The sequence below is a fragment of the Crotalus tigris genome, unplaced genomic scaffold (assembly GCF_016545835.1).
Source record: "Crotalus tigris isolate CLP2741 ecotype Arizona unplaced genomic scaffold, ASM1654583v1 scf7180000017644.4837335, whole genome shotgun sequence".
NCBI lineage: Eukaryota > Metazoa > Chordata > Lepidosauria > Squamata > Viperidae > Crotalus > Crotalus tigris.
In genome coordinates, this window is record NW_024096536.1 from 786,083 (window position 1) to 802,555 (window position 16,473).

The following is a 16,473-nucleotide window of genomic DNA, read 5'->3' on the forward strand; positions in this document are numbered from 1 at the left end:
TCTATAGAGCGGTTCTTCCGATAGGCCAGGAGTGTCAAACTCACAACCTCACGTGACATGTCACGACATATGACTTTTTTTCTATTGCTGGCAATGGGGTAAGCGTGGTTTCGCCATGATGCATCTGGCCTGCGGGCTGGCAGTTTGACACTCCTGTGATAGGCAAACTGTAATGAGTCAAATGTAGGGGGAAGACATGAAACAATATAGTCCTTTTCCAATCTCTGAAAACATTTCATCATAATGGAAGCATGTGCAACTGGATGGTAATCATTAAGGCATATGATTATAGATTTTTTAGGGCAGTGGTACAATGATTGCAGTCTTAAAACATGATGGAACCACGGTCTGATTCAACGAAAGATTGAAGATGCCTGTAAGAACAATGGCCAATAAGCTAATTGCTGTGAAAAATGGTACACAAGGAAAGAGTAATAAAGTTCCATTTAACCCAGGAGGTCTATAATCTTGTGTCTTCTGTATCTTGTTTTTGTAAGATATAAGAAGAGCACATGTTTAATTATCACCTTCACGAAGGCCAGCACAGACCTAGTCCTGTCTATCCAAAAGAAAGCCCTTTCGCTCACTGGGTTATGTATCGGAGGACTGCAGTCAATTCCTAAAGTAGGCTCCGGACCCGAATCCGCCTCGTTAAAAGCAGACCGCATTCCCTGGAAAGGCCTTCACGGCCGAGGGAAGCGGAGCTCCGCAGCGTCCTTCCCACCTTTCCCCGCCCTCCAAGTTGCTAGGATGGAGGGTGCACGTAAGCGCGTGCCGTCACTAGGACTCGCGGCCGCCCCTCGGCTGCTGCGAATCGGGAGCGCGCCTGGCTTCCTTCGGCAATCCTGTGTACCTTATACGTGGGCTGCTTTTCCCACCCAGCCTTAGTTGTCGCCCGCGAGTTTCTTGGTTCAGTTAGGCAAGTGAGGCAGGGAGTAAGAAGTGAGGGCGGGGCTGTCAGGCAGAACTAACTCCCAACCAGAACCTCCCGACCTCGCACGCGCTTCACTTCGGCACCGTTCCCTCCGCTGACACCGCCGCCGCCTCTTTCTGCGGGCTGCGCTCTGGTTGCTGGAAGGCGCAGCCCGGTTTCTGCCCTCTCGCTGAGCATCCCTGGTGCAGTAAACTTTTCTCGCCGAGGGAATAGCTCAGAGGGAAGGCAGCTCGGCGGGTCTTGCCAGCGGGCTGCTCCGAGGATGGAACCGGGCGCGTATGGAGCTGGCAAAGCCGGAGGCGCCTTTGACCCCCAGACCTTCATCCGGCAACCTCACACGATCCTCCGGATAGTTTCTTGGGTAAGGAGGCGCTCCTGGAGGCCACCAGGTTGTGAAGGAAGGCTGAGCTTTCCGGATCGAGGGGCTAGCCCAGCGCGTTCAAAGCCTCCCGGACGCTTGAAAATTCTGTCAAATGTGGCGCAGGCGGCTCGTTTGCGGAGAGACGGGCTGGGAGCGGTTGGGGTGCAAATGTAAGCAAACCTGACCGGAAGATTTAAAAGGGAGCCGCTCGAGCAGGAGCCATTGACATTTGGTGGGCTTTAAGCCGTGTGTGCCCTTTTTCATATGGGCGGCGCGAAGCACATTATGGAGGCGATTAGGGCTGCCCGGTGGGGCTGGCTTGGATTGCAAAGGCCCAGGTCTGGCTCGATCACTTTCCTCTTGAAGAGCCTGTAGGGCAAAAGCGAGCTCTGGGGCGAGCGGCAGAATCAGACGGCGTGTGGTGACCTTTAAGATGGGGAGGGAGGTGGGATCACCTTCCAGCTTGGGCCGCTGCCTCCTTTTCTGCTTTCTGTCGTTTCTGCGGTGCAGCCCCTAGCAAGGGTTGTTTTGGCGGGTGCAATGTTTGTAAACTGATACTATGTTATACAGACTCAAAAAGCAAGTGGTAAGAAGGATGAAACATAGTACAAGGATTCGGTCCCCCCTCTTTTTCCGATCACTAGGAAAATGAGGCTTAATGATTTTGTGTTTGGGAAAGAAATGACAAAACTTGTTTTTTTTTTTTTTAATGTTGGGATCTGTCCTTTGCCTTTCTCAAAAACTTTTTTTTAAAAGGTGATTCAACTGGTTTCCCCCACCCTTCATGCTGACACCACTATTAATTTTGATCAAAATAAGGAAAGTTTTACATAAGAAGGAGCTGTCTTATGGATAAAGAAAGTTGGACTGGGGAATTAAAAGAATAATGGTGAATTTTCTGTCCTCTCTGAAGCCCCACTCTCAATGTTTTAGTTTTCTTTTTCAAGATTTGCAAGAAGGGTTGGAGATAAGGAACTGAGGAGGGGGAATATATGAGGGGTGAAAATGTGTGTGATTCTTTAAATCCTCTCTCAATTCCCTTAGCTTCAATTTAAATATTCCTCCCCCTATCTATCTATCTATCTATCTATCTATCTATCTATCTATCTATCTATCTATCTATCTATCTCTACACAAACACATATATTTACATTCAGAGAGCATTTTTTTATGTAAGAGCCTGTAAATGTAATGGGGAAAGTGATGGAGATATAGCCAGCCAATCCAAGGAAAAAAATTCCTTCCTGTACATATTTTTTTTTCTTTTGGAACGGCTGAATCAGGTCATTCCATCTTGTGACACTTTGCCATGGCTGCTGTGCACCTATAGTGTTTGCAAGAAGGTCATTTAGATTAGGAGAGCAAACTGCAAACAGAAATCTAGAAAGAGCTTTTGTCTCCGGTGAGTGTCACAAGGAGAGAAAAGGAGGACAGTGTGACATGGAAGAAATTACAGAAATGGAATGGCTTCCTCCCCCTCCCCCAACCGATCAAGGAAGGCAGACTGAGCTGAGGTTGATGTAGATATGGCTTAGGGCCTGGAAATCTGAGAGACCACTTATCTCCAATTGTTTCTGCCTATGTTCCAGCAGAATGGATATGTTCCAGGTCTCCTCCATTAAACACTGTCATATTGTGGGATCTAGGCGGGTATGATTTCTCTGTGCAGCCCTACCCTCTGGAACAGCACCCCCTAGAGTTGAAGATCTTCTCTCCTAGGGTCCAGAAAGCTTTAAAAATTTGGCTTTAGTCTCAGGTGAGGGGTTGATGTTTTTCATTGTTTAATGGCCCCTGTTTTGTTGATTTTGTTAGTATTCTGTTGATTTAATGTTTTTCTATTTTTTAATGCTTTTTAATTTTGTACACCAACTTGGGGTTGGGCAGCCAATAAATTCAAATAAATATTTAGTGTAGCCTTTTACTTGACATCCATTCAGATCTTTAAGAGGAAGCCAAACAGTAGGATCATATGTGTTTCCTGTCTAATCCATTCCTTTTGGGAGTTTTCCAATTTTTCCTAGAGATAACAAGGACTGGGGCCTCTTGTCTGCAAAACCTCTCCTCTGCTATTATCGTAATTAGCTTAAGAATGCAGCAGCTAAAAAGGCCAGTGCAGTTGGCCTGCATTAATGTTAGCCTTGCATCCACATCACAGAGTTGCTGTACTCTGCAGTGAGTAGATTGCACTTGGAGTATTGTGTCCAATTTTGGCTGCTGCATTTTAAAAGGGCCACAGAGATACTGGAGTAAGTTCAGAGAACTGAGTGGTGTTTAAGCTCCAAATAAGATGACTAGAGGAGAAATGACAATGTTCTACAATATGTAAAACCTGTTTGCACATGAATGTGGAAAATACTGAAAGGGGGGGAGGGTTATGAATGAAATCCTACCAAATTTCTATAGATAATTAATGTGGCTTGTAGGACTGTCTCTATCCAGAGAGAATTTACAGTAAAGCATGTTTACTTTTCTCATTAGAAGGGGGAAGGCAGTTGGCTCCCAGCTACTGCTGAAATTCAACATGAAGTGATAGGAAGAACCTTGTTGCATGAATGCTTGAAACCTGCATGAGGCAAAGTGACAGAAAGCCCAGGTGATAACACAGCTGTGGTCAATTACAATTAACAGAATTGACACCATGCATCCTGTGATGGATGTTTCTGTTCTTGAGAATCTAGGACAGAACATTCTTTGATTTAAAGCTGTAATTTCATTTCATTACTACAGGGCTTCGCTAAGCCAAGGAGAAGAGTTTTTGCAGCACGTTGCTTTCTGTTTCGGAGTGCTACTTGCTGACTTCTTCATGAAATGAACTCCCAGTTGCAGAAAGTTGCTTAGCATCCTTCTTAAATTTTCCCCTTGGATGTGTCCATGTTTCCCCAGAGTCATTAACTGCATATTGTACCTTGACCTTGGAAGTGACTTTGTTAGGTCTTTATTTCTTGTTATAATACTGTTGACTTAATAAACAAAGGATTATAGAATAGCAGTAACATTTCCAGACCATTCTCTGTATCTTTATCTGGGATGAAGTCCTCCTGAGTTTGTGAGCTTATCCAAATTACATGCTTATAGGACAAACATTTCATAAATTGAAACACAAGCTTAAAGGAGCAAATTAAATAATTGGCTACTGAAATACAACTTTTTTCCTTTTTGTTTGGATTTTTTTTATTCCTTTGTGGCAATAGAATTCTTCCCCTATCCACTTCAGCTACCATACACTTTGTCACAAATTTATAATCAGTGCAAATTTAAGCATATTTAGTGATATCTTAATAAGTTTAATACAACTTGCTTCCACCCCTATTTTAGAATTATATCAATGTTATGAAAAATTACTGATGTAAACATTACATGGCCAGAAGAGGTGACAGCTGCCCATTCAGAATTGTTGAACAAATAAAGTGCAAATATTAATCCTATTATATTTTTACAATATTGATGGGGGCTTTATAATAGTGATGGGCTACATAGAATTTGTATCCTGTGTATTGTTTCTAGAGTTTGTAGATTCTTTTATTTATTTCTCTGCATCTCTAGTGTTGTGAACTAAAACATTTAAAACTAATGAATGCTGAGAATGAGTTTATTTATAACAGAGTACAAAAAATGTTGCCTGAAACCATGGGAAATCAGTTAGCATTCCTTTTATGTGGCCAAACCTAACAGAATGATGGGAGCCAAATACTTGGTTCCTTTTTGTGTTGGTGGTAGCTGTGGTAGAGCTGGAAAGGGATTACCTTTTTAATCTTTCAGAAAAATATATCCTAATATTCTGTTAGTAACAGATAGACTTGGACTAAATGCAGGAGGCAGAAGAAGACAGTCTTGGTTAGTACAAAGTAGTCAGTTTTCCAGAGCAATTCACTATCTTGACTGCAGTTATTGTAATAATAAGCAGAAGATAAAAAAATTAAGTTTGATGATGATTAAAAACCAACTTATATGTGGCCTATTAGATGATGGAACTTACAGTTGTATGTATTAAACTGACAGCTAAACTGTACTAAACTGACAACATGTTTGCTTCAACCTTTCACCCTATGGGCATAATCTTCTGCTGCTACAGCATTCTTTCTTCAGCTTTTATTTTTAAATTAGTGGTATACCTGTAAAAAGATGCCATAAGAGACAAAACTCTAGTATTGTTCGTATCTTTAGGGGAAAGCAAAGCCTGTTTCCTATTATTTCAGGTCAATTTGAGTATTGGAATTATATTTAGGCTGAACCACAACTAAAAATTTGAATCATCTGAGCAATTTTTGTTTACAATCACTACTTTGTTCATTTTTAATCCCTGAAATAGGCTAATAGTAGTTATAGTTTTGGAAATTGACAGTCCCATTTTCCAGGCCTTCGATCTATTTAGGTAAGTGTAGAATGTAGTATATGGCTTGGATTCTCTGAGAGATGCATATTAAATGTTTGCTGTAATAAGATATGTCTGTGGCATGTTCAGGTTTCTTAGATTCCCTGGAGAGCTGTTCATCTTACATTTAGAAAGTGAACATAGCACTTGTCTGCAACTTTTTAAAGCACCTTTATCATCCAGTTCTTTTTTTAAAATTTATTTTATTATTTTTTTAACATAATCACCATTAATAATAATTTGTTTTTATAATTCCATACTCCACATAGCTTTCCTTGATTTTTTTCTTCTTCTAATAATATTCTCTTTTATCAACCTTAAATTAGTACATTTCTTAGTATTTTAGTAGATAAAAATTGAATATAATTTTTCTACTATTTCTGCAAGCAACAACCACATCAATATGAAGCTTCTTTTCTAATTAATCATCTTAATCACCTTGTCATAGATCCTATTTTTAAAGTTATTTAAATTTGTTTTCCCTACAATATTCAAAAACATTTTACCTGTTAAGATTTTCTTAGAGTTAATTACACTTAAATATTTAAAAAAATTTCTCATACAAGCCATCCCAACAATTTTACATTTCTCATATCTTAGAACAAAAACAAAAAAAGAAAAAAAGAAGGAAATAATATACTACTTGAAAAACATGTCCCTCTTAAGCTAAAATACATTTATGTCCAAAAAATTTTCTATTCTTTTTAAGCATATTCCAACCAATATTTAATCTTTAAGTATTCTGTCTAATAAATCCACAACTAATCTTTTAGAACTGTTCAAAACATTCTTATTAATTAAATTTTTCTCAAAATCCATTACACTTAATATCTAAAACATTTCCCTCATATAAATCATCCCAACTTTTATATTTCTCATATCATAAATAAAAATACTATGTTACTTGAGGAGCCTATTCCTCTTAAACTAAAATTCATTTATATCCAAAATTCTACTTCTTTAACCATATTCAAACAAGTGCTTAATCTTTAAATATTCCATCTGATAAGTTCCATCATCTAATTTCTTAATTCTAACTTTAGCCTTTTTTTTTTTGCCAAACATCTTTCCTAATCAGTATGCTCTGCTGGACCAAAAGGTCTTCCCATAGTTTTATAGATATTGTTATAGGTACATGTCAAGTAAGGTGTTTTTGTAAGGATGTTTCGTCTCTTCATATTCCTTGAAAATTTTTTTCTTTCTTTCAGCTCTGTAATCCATTTTGTTGAATCTTTTTTCTTATCCTTAAGACTTATTTTGCAATCTTGAAGTATAAGTTGTCTTTTCCATGTCCAATATTTCCTGCAAGTTTTTCTCTGCCTGGGTTAAATCATAGTTCCTTCAATTGTTGAATTCCATCTTTAAATCTCTTTCCTTTGGTTTATGTTCAGTTATCTGTTTTTTTCTGCAGATCTCTGATGTTCCACGATAGCCAAAAATCAAATTTTTTTTCTCTGAAAACAGCTTTAAAGTCACAATTCAATAAATATTTATAATCCAGGAAGGTCAATTTTTTTCCTAAGTTTTATAATTCTTGCTTTGTAGATAGCCCAAAATGTTTTCTTTTCTTTATTATAGCTGTTCTTTGTTTAGTTAAAATGTTGAAGGTCACAATAACAAGTTATCTTTTCCTGGGATTGCCAGTCCCTGTATTTAGATTAGTCATAATTATATATTTTCATCCACCACTAGATATCAGCACCAGTTCATTTTTCAGTTTTCAAAACAGGCAATTGCTTTCTGTTTTCATCAATAATCTTTTGCCAAGAAAATCTTAACTAATTCCACCAATTTCTCACTTATCCAGATTTAAGTCTTATATTCATTTCATTTCAGTATATTTCTGTCCCCCATAAAAATTAATTTGCCACTTCCATCTGTGGGGGGGGGGGGTGGAACAAAAATTCCCCTTCTCTCACTTTTGGAGGATTTTTGCTTCTTGGGGTTTTTTTTTTTTTTGTTTTCAGGAAATCAGTCAAGTAGAAGAGAGAGAATTGGTATTCTTACCCAGTTCCAAACATGTTTACGATCAAGCTTAACTTAGTGCTTTTTGGCTTCAGCTGCTTATAGCTTGGGCTAGACTCTGGAGTGATGCTAGCCTTTCTTCTATTGGTTTCTGGAGGGCTTTCCCTGAACAACTGGATCAAACTCCATCTCTCCACAGTTGGCAGGGATTTCCTCCTTCTTTGCCGCCTCTTCGGGGTGACTTTTGGTCCATTTAGGGTCCCCAAACAGAGAAGAATTGGCTGTAGGGTGCGGAGCCCTGTGATCCCTCCACTACACATGCTACTGTGTAAAACCGGAAGCCATTTATCACCCAGTTCTTGTGTATATTCTCTGCAAATGCCATGTGATCCAGGAAAAGATGTCACTGTTTTCCAGGCAAATGGAAATTCATTCTACTGCATACTTGGAAGTACCTTTTGGGAATCTATTCCAAACTGTTTCATAGCCATACAAAATAATTCTCCTTTGATTAGTATTAAATAACTATTACTTAAATGCAAGATATTGCTTTCACTGTAGTTGGGTAAAAGTGGGTAAAAGTTTCAAATGTTATATCTGTGCGCATTTATTTCTCTGTAGGTTTTCTATTAGAAACCAGCAGTGTTCAAAACCTTCAAAACTGCTAACAAAAATAATTAAAACAATATCACAGCATTCATCCAAATCCAATATTAATATATACATTTAAAACAGTATGTATTTATCAAAGAAGATGCCCATTTTGTGGGAAGAAAGGGAATGTGTTTGTTTCAAAAGGTAAGTTTGTTAGCAATTTTTCCAGTAGAAATTTCTCTTCAGCACCTTGTGGGATGAAGAAATTCAACAGATTATTGACACACTACACAACGAGATTTTTTTTTCTCCTTATTGCCCAAAAACCAGTTTACATGTCAAATGCTGGTCATGCTGCTGTTAAGAGAAAAGAAAGTATTGGGAGGGAAAAGGTTGGCAATATACCTTGACGTGCCACCTGCCATAACCCACCATTCTTACTTTATGTCTTTTTTCTGAGTACTATGTAAACTATATGTCTATCATGCATATACTGTATATTTTATGAAAGCTCTTTCCTTGAGAATTCTTATTCCTACTATCCATTTAAAAGTTCTTAGACAGGAATTGGGGCATGTGAGAGTAGGGAAATGAGTAGCGGGGGAAAAAAGCATGATTACATGATGATTAAAAATGTAAAAGAAAGCTCTGTTTCTCAAAGATTTCCAGAACAGGATTTTAAAGAATCAGGAAGTAGGAAGGGACTCTTTAATCTGCTAATTTCAACCCCCTGCTCAGTTGCAAGAATCCAAATTACAGTAAAGCCTCAACTGATGAAAACATGCAGTAAAGGGGAATTCGTGAATTCTCCTGGTAACTGACTTTTTTTTCTTTTGTTAGGAAGGTTTTTTTCAACATTCAGTTTGAATCTACATTCCTGTCATTTTTACTTTGTGTCCTGACTTCTGGAATAAGAAAAAAACAAGTCCTAATCTCTTAAATTATATCCTTTCAGATATTTGAAGAGGGCTTTCATATGCCCCTCATTCGTCCTTTCTTACAGTTAAACAATCCAGTCCTTTCAATTTCCCTTCAAGGGCCTTTTAGCTTCTAGTTCTTTGATCGTGTACATTGATCTTTTGTGAATCTTTTCCAATTTCTCAGTATATACTTTTAAGAGTGTAGTTCCAAGAATCAGACAAGATAGAACCTGATCAGTGCAGAATAAAATAGAACAAATATTTCTAATTTGGAAATTATACTTCTATTGATGTAAGCTAAAATTGCATTGGTTTGTTTTACATCTTCTTCACGCTGCTGATTTGCAAGCTACTCTTCTAAAGTATTTTTCTTAACTATTGTTACCTAGACATGTATATATCTGTATAGTGACTGCTTTGAGTTTTATCTTCTGGAATAAAAATTATCCTATCCAATTTTGAATAATATGCAGATTTGATAAGTATTCCATCCACTTCTTATCCAAATCATTTATGCTGCTCTGTGACCATATTTAAAGATTGATTGATTGATTGATTGATTGATGTACAAATTGTTGTGTCCTGAGCCTGCAAAAGCAGGCTCTGGACCTGGCTGTGGTCCCAGGGTTGCTGCAAGCTGCCCGGGACCAGACTGAGCGGTGCTAGCTTAGCGCACATGCGCGAGGCGCGAAAGCTTGCCATTAACTGTAACTGTTTTGCCCGGGGATCCAGCTACTAGAAGAGAGGCCTGTGAGCCTCACCATCATTGTTGGAGTAGCAGAGGAGAAATAAAGAGCTGTTGTTTACACAATGCATACTCGTCTTTCGCCATTAACTCGAGGACTTAACACTGGCGACGAAGGTGGGATAGACTGCAAGCTGAAAGAAGAAAAGCTGTAAGACTTATCCAAGAAGTCCTTGAGGACGGGAAGACGGCGTTAAATTTAGCGTCTGGCCTGCCAGTACAACGTCGCTGGAGGTACGCTTGGCTGATAGACCCCTTCCCAGACTCGGATGAAAGGATGGCGAAAATTGGGCAGTTGTCTGAATTCGATGTTGCCCACCCAGAGAGATGGGAGTCGTATGTCGCTAGAGTAGAAAATTACTTTAGAGTGAATCAGAGAAGATGGCTTGAAGGCTGCAACCCTGTTGTCTGTCTGTGGTCAGGACGCATTTGAAATTGCGGAAAATTTGGCGGCCCCTGCGCCTCTAGAGTCTCTAATGTTCACAGACTTAACGAAGTTATTGAAAGATCATTTTCAGCCTAAGATGTCTGTCATTGCGTGGAGACACACGTTTGAACAGAGGGATCAGAGGGCAGGTAAATCAGCCAAGGAATTCATTGCAGCCTTGAGAAGAGCAGCCAAACCCTGCAAATTCAAAGATTTGGAAAAAAGGCTGAGAGACCGTTTCGTATGTGGGTTAAGGAACAGAGACTTACAACAGAGACTCTTTGCAAAAGAAGATATTTCATTCCAAGCTGCTTTGAGAGAGGTGACGGCTGAAGAGGCAGCAGACAGGGCAGTCAAGAACATGCGGCCCACCAGGAACAACCAGAAGCAGTCTCCATGCACCATGAGGGCGTCCAAGAAGGATCGGAGGACAATCCTGAAGAAGAGGTGGATCGCCTTTACCAGTCCAAGGAAAGGAAGCAGAAGGAAGGCCAAGAAAAAGCTCTAGCTGCGTTCAAATGCTTAGGGTGTGGAGGTCGCCATAAGAGAGCCGACTGCAGGTTCCGTTCCACCATCTGCAGAGTGTGTGGAAGGCAAGGCCACATAGCTTCCATCTGTTTGGGTCGCCAGAAGATACAACCCCAAGAAGAATTGCGTCTGAAAGGTACCAGGGTCCCCAGCCAAAACAGGGTGGGTTTCTGTGCATCACGCAGGAGTATTTGTAGAACAGGCACACACAAACCACTTAAAAAAAAGTTGTCACTTAATGTGAGGTTGCAAGAAGTTCCTTTGGTCATGGAGCTGGACACTGGGTCCGCTCTCTCAATTATTTACATTCATACATTCAAGAAGATTTGCAACAGCAGTGGGTTCCAGGCCAAACTTAGGCCATCCAACATAATCTTAACAGATTTTCAAAATTCCAAAGTGTGTGTAAAGGGGGAGGCCACCCTTACAGTGCAGCACAAGGATTTTGAAGGTCCATTGGATGTGTTGGTTGTTGGGGGTGAACGAACGAGTCTTATAGGACTCGATTGGTTTGAGGCCTTGGGAATCCAGGTTACTGGACTACAATATCTGCAAATGCTAGGCTTAGCAGAAGTCCGCGAGGAGTTTGCAGATGTGTTTAGCCCACAGCTTGGGTCCTACAAGGGGCCTCCAGTTTCATTGAGGCTTGACCCTAACATAAGACCCATTAGGGTTAAAGCTAGGAGAGTATCTTTTGCACTAAAGGGTAAAATTGATGCTGAGTTGGATAAATTGATCCAACAAGGCATTTTAGAGCCTGTAGATTCTAGTCCATGGGAGACCCCCATAGTCACGCCTCTTAAGGCTAATGGGGACATACGCATCTGTGCTGATTATAAGTGCACGATAAATAAGGCACTGCAACAGCATGCATATCCAGTGCCAGTTGTCAGCCATATTTTGGCCTCCCTCAAAGGGGGCGGGTTTTTGCAAAACTAGATCTGGCACAGGCATATCAACAGTTACCTGTTGATGAAGCAGCTGCTGAAGCACAAACCATTGCCATGCATAGGGGTGCATTCAAGGTCAAGAGACTGCAATTTGGGGTAAATGTAGCCTCTGGTATATTCCAAAGTGTCATGGAGAGTACACTTAGGGGTATCCCTGGAGTTTGCCCCTATTTTGATGATGTCCTTATTGCTGGAGAATCTACCCAGAATTTAGCAGAAAGGTTAAGGGCTGTTTTGCTTCGTTTCCAAAGAGCAGGCCTAAAACTAAAAAAAGACAAGTGCAAGATTGGAATCACTTCTACAGATTTTTTAGGATTCAGGATAGATGCTTACGGTATTCATCCTGCTGAATCTAAATTAAAGGCTATACAGCAGACTCCTAACCCCAAGTCTAAAAGTGAACTGCAGGCTTTTCTGGGCCTCTTGAATTTTTACAATGCATTTCTTCCTCATAAAGCTGCTGTAGCTGAACCACTACATAGGCTTTTAGACAAGCAGGCAACGTGGCAATGGACAAAGGTCCACAAAAAAGCTTCAATGAGGTCAAGACCTTACTCACAACTAATGCTGTGCTTGCACATTTCAATGAGCAGTTGCCTGTTTGCATCGCCTGCGATGTTTCTCCTCACGGGGTGGGAGCTGTTCTCATCCACTTGAAGGCTGATGGTACCTAGGTTCCTGTTGCATATTACTCTAGGACTCTATCTTCTGCTGAGCGTAATTACGCTCAAATTGACAGGAAAGCGTTGGCCATAGTGGCTGGAATTAAGAAATTCCATGATTTTTTATATGGCCGGCATTTCACGGTCTACACAAACCATAAGCTTCTGCTGGGGTTGTTTACAACCAACAAACAAACCCCTCAAATTATCTTCCCTAGAATGCTGAAGTGGTCTATTTTTTTGTCTGCATATGATTATTCATTAATTCACAAACCTGGTAAGGAAATGGGCCACGCTGATGGTCTAAGCAGATTGCCTCTTAAGCTGGTAGAAGAAGACCCTGCTCGTGCCATTAATATTCTCTCCATTCAGCAGTTACCGGAATCTCCCCTCAATGCCAGGGATGTAGCTGCTGAAACTGCAACAAATCTCACACTCACACGTGTGCTTGCATGGGTTTTGTCTGGATGGCCTGACAGATGTCCAGGTACTGAGTTCCAAAGCTTCTGGCTCAAGAAGCATGAGTTATCCACATTTAAGGGTTGCCTGTTGTGGGGCAGCAGAGTAGTGATTCCTGCCTCTCTGAGAGCGAGACTCTTGGTCTCCCTACATGAGGGCCAGGATGATTGTCAGGATGAAAGCGCTTGCGCGCAGCCATCTGTGGTGGCAGGGCTAGACAAGGCTATAAAGGCTCAAGTGCATGGGTGTCACTTGTGCCAGCATTCATGTCCAGAAATGCCTTAGGCCCCTGTGCATAGGTGGGAGGAAACACAATCACTTGGTCCAGAGTGCATTTAGATTACGCTGGGCCCTTTCAGGGACAATTCTTCTTGGTTCTTGTTGATAGCCATTCAAAGTGACTTGAGGTTGTTCCTGTCTCCTCCACTACTACTGCCAGGACAATCCAGGTGTTGAGAGGCATTTTTGCTGCACACGGCCTTCCAGATGTTCTGGTTTCAGATAACAGTCCTCAATTCACTTGTTCTGAGTTCCAGGCTTTCCTTCAAGCCAACATGATCCGGCACGCGACTTTGGCTCCTTTCCACCCATCCACCAACAGTATGGCTGAGCATATGGTGCGCATCACCAAAGATGCCCTCAAGAAACTGACTTACGGTGACTGGCATCACAGGTTAACTGACTTTCTTCTTGCTCACTGCACCACACCTTGTACTTCCACTGGGAAGAGCCCAGCTGAACTTCGCTGGGGTCATAGACTAACCACTAAGCTTGACAGATTGCACCCTGATCGGGTGGCGTTTCCAGTCTCCCAGCCACAGGCATCTAGGTATTTGCAAGTGGGTGCCCCGGTTTGGACATGGAACTACGGGCCCGGCCATCTTTGGATTCCAGCCGTGGTTTGCAAGGTCTCTGGACCTTTGTCCTATGAGGTGTCCTTGGACGACGGCCGCATTCTTCGGTGGCATATTGATCAGCTGAGTAGGAGACTGGACTCTTCCTCTTCCACTCCTGCTTCTTCTCTGGGGGGGGGGAGGAGGGTTATAGTGTACATATTGAAGGTCGCTGTCAGCAGCCAAGGGCAGTTGGGGAGGCCAGAGAAGGCCCCTCTCAAGGTTCCGTAAGTATGCCTAACAGGGATTCATGGGGACAAGGGACAACGTCCACACTATTGCGTACTCCAGCCAGGGAGTCACACGGGGTACCCACACACTACAGCACTCCAGACAGGGAGATAACCAGGGGTACACAAATCAAAAACTACAAAAGAACTGGCACCCACTCAAGGGATCTATCCAAATTCTGCAATTGGTTCCAGAAGAAAGTCACTGGGAATGGGGGTAGACAGTGAGGCGCATCCTGACTCTGGTACCTCTGGCACAGAACGGAGAGCCCTAGAGTATTGGGGCATCGCAGCTACCCCTGACAACCATTCTGCTGGGCTTGGGAGTAAGGGACCGTGTTCCCAAGGAAGGTCCATTGTGGACCTGGAGAATACCAGAAGTCCACGCCAAATTGAGTGGGACTTAGAAGGTCCAGCCAGCCTGCACTCAGGCGGGTCAACTGGGTACGGGGAGGAGTGAAGTCCTGGTCTGCCAAGCCCGGTGGGTGAGCAAGCAGGCCAGGCAACAGAACCAAGGTCAATAGATCTACTAGGGCAGCACAGTCGGGGCAATTCCACCCTGGGGAGTGAACAAGGAGGCCAAGGGTGTTCCCAAGGTCCGAGGAGGTCGCAACGAGTCAAACACCCACCCAAGTATCTTAGGGAGTTTGTGAAGTTGCTGTCAAGTCATGGGAAAAGCAAGGCAGTAAGGCCATAAGTGACTAATGGAGTCCTAGGTTGCTGTGTGAGTGTTATGGTACTATTATTTCCAAAATAATAGCACGGTATCACACAAGAGTGTGACCAGCGTGTGATATCCATATCCACAGTCCAGGCATTTGAATGATGGAACCGTTTAATCACGTCCCTTCAGAGAGGTCGCATATGTGTGCGGAGAAAGTTTTATCTGGGGGGAAGGGGTGTTGTGTCCTGAGCCTGCAAAAGCAGGCTCGGGACCTGGCTGTGGTCCCGGAGTTGCTGCAAGCTGCCCAGGACCAGACTGAGTGGCGCCAGCCTTGCGCCATTAACTGTAACTGTTTTGCCTGGGGATCCGGCTACTAGAAGAGAGGCCTGCGAGCCTCACCATCATTGTTGGAGTAGCAGAGGAGAAATAAAGAGCTGTTGTTTACATAATGCGTAATCATCTTTTGCCATTAACTCGAGGACTTAACACAAATCATTAAATGAAAATGTGCAATGTAGAGGTAGAGGATCACACAGGACAAAGTCTTCTTCTATCTAAGTCTAAGAAATAGGCGAGCACCTAGAAGTGGGGGGAGGGGAATCTTCAAAAGGGCTGGTAAAGCTGATACCTTAATTAGGCTTTAAGCTGTGTGCAGCAACACCTTAAATTGTGCCAAGTAGACAAATGGCAACTAGTAAAGACCTCTTAGTGCAAACAATGTATGTTTCCTGTATTTTTGGCTGTCATGGTTTGCACCAACTGCAATTTCTGGACACTCTTTGGGGCAGTCCCAGGTTAACTGAATTGCAATAGTCAAGCTATAATATAAGCAAAGCATGGAGAAAACCTATCTCTTATTTAAAAGCACTGAAATATGATATGTATGAGATATCTAAGCTATATGTTAAATTGTGCAGAACTGAATATAAGTGTGTTATAGACAAATAATACAGAGGCATCACTTTTCAAGCAAATAGGCATGCACTGGATTTATTCTCAGGAATGGCAGAGAAAGCATTTCTGTGGAAAAATGAAAATTGCATGTTGCATGAAGCTGAAATGTCAAAGAAGACTGGAGCTGGTAGCAATCCTGTAAAATATAAATACTGTGTATGACAGCAAAGCTACCACCTATTATTTCAAGTTATACACAATATTAAAAGTGAAAAGTGCTATAAACATCTTGACTTTTCTAGGCGGTGGTTCTGTCTATAGTTATCTAGAATTTAGTCCATTGGGAATAGGATTTACTCTTTAATGGGCATGTAGAAAGTTGGTTTTATTAAATTCAGAAGCAGTGTAAGATATTGTAAATATTTATAAGAATAGGTTTTATGCATAGATCTCATATGAAAAAGACTCAGAATAATTTGTGCCCCATTTGAATAACCACTTCTCACAAGAAAGTTGCAAGTCCAAATGGAAAGAGATTCCTTCAGTTATAGGTAATCTTCAACTTACGACAACAATAGGGACCAGAATTTCTGTTGCTAAGCAAGCCAATCGTTAAGCTTATAGCACTCAATTTTATCATCATTTTTGCTACAGTTGTTAAGTAAATCATTGAATTTGTTAAGTGAATCATATCATTATTAAGTGGAAGGCACGAAAGACCAGGACCACACATGAAGTTCCAAATTAAACTGATTTATTGCTCATGCGTATGCACAGGAATCTACTCAACTAATGATTAGCACTAATTTGGGATAATGGAATTCAAGAGGGATTGGACTTAATCCATTTGTGGTTATGTAGAGACTCTAGGCTGA

The 16,473-nt window shown here is 41.5% G+C and overlaps 1 protein-coding gene across 2 annotated transcripts in view; it reads left to right on the plus strand.

Annotated features, from left to right (window-relative positions):
- The first annotated feature begins 784 nt into the window (after positions 1 to 784).
- Positions 785 to 16,473, plus strand: part of SYNGR1 (synaptogyrin 1) — a 30,779-nt gene continuing 15,090 nt past the window's right edge. Inside the window, exon 1 of one of the 2 annotated variants that reach the window (XM_039335499.1) lies at positions 785 to 1,295. In XM_039335499.1, coding sequence (XP_039191433.1) covers positions 1,197 to 1,295 — 99 coding nt within the window. In that variant the 5' untranslated portion in view covers positions 785 to 1,196. The remainder of the gene's footprint in view (positions 1,296 to 16,473) is intronic. The other variant, XM_039335498.1, reaches the window with a different exon arrangement.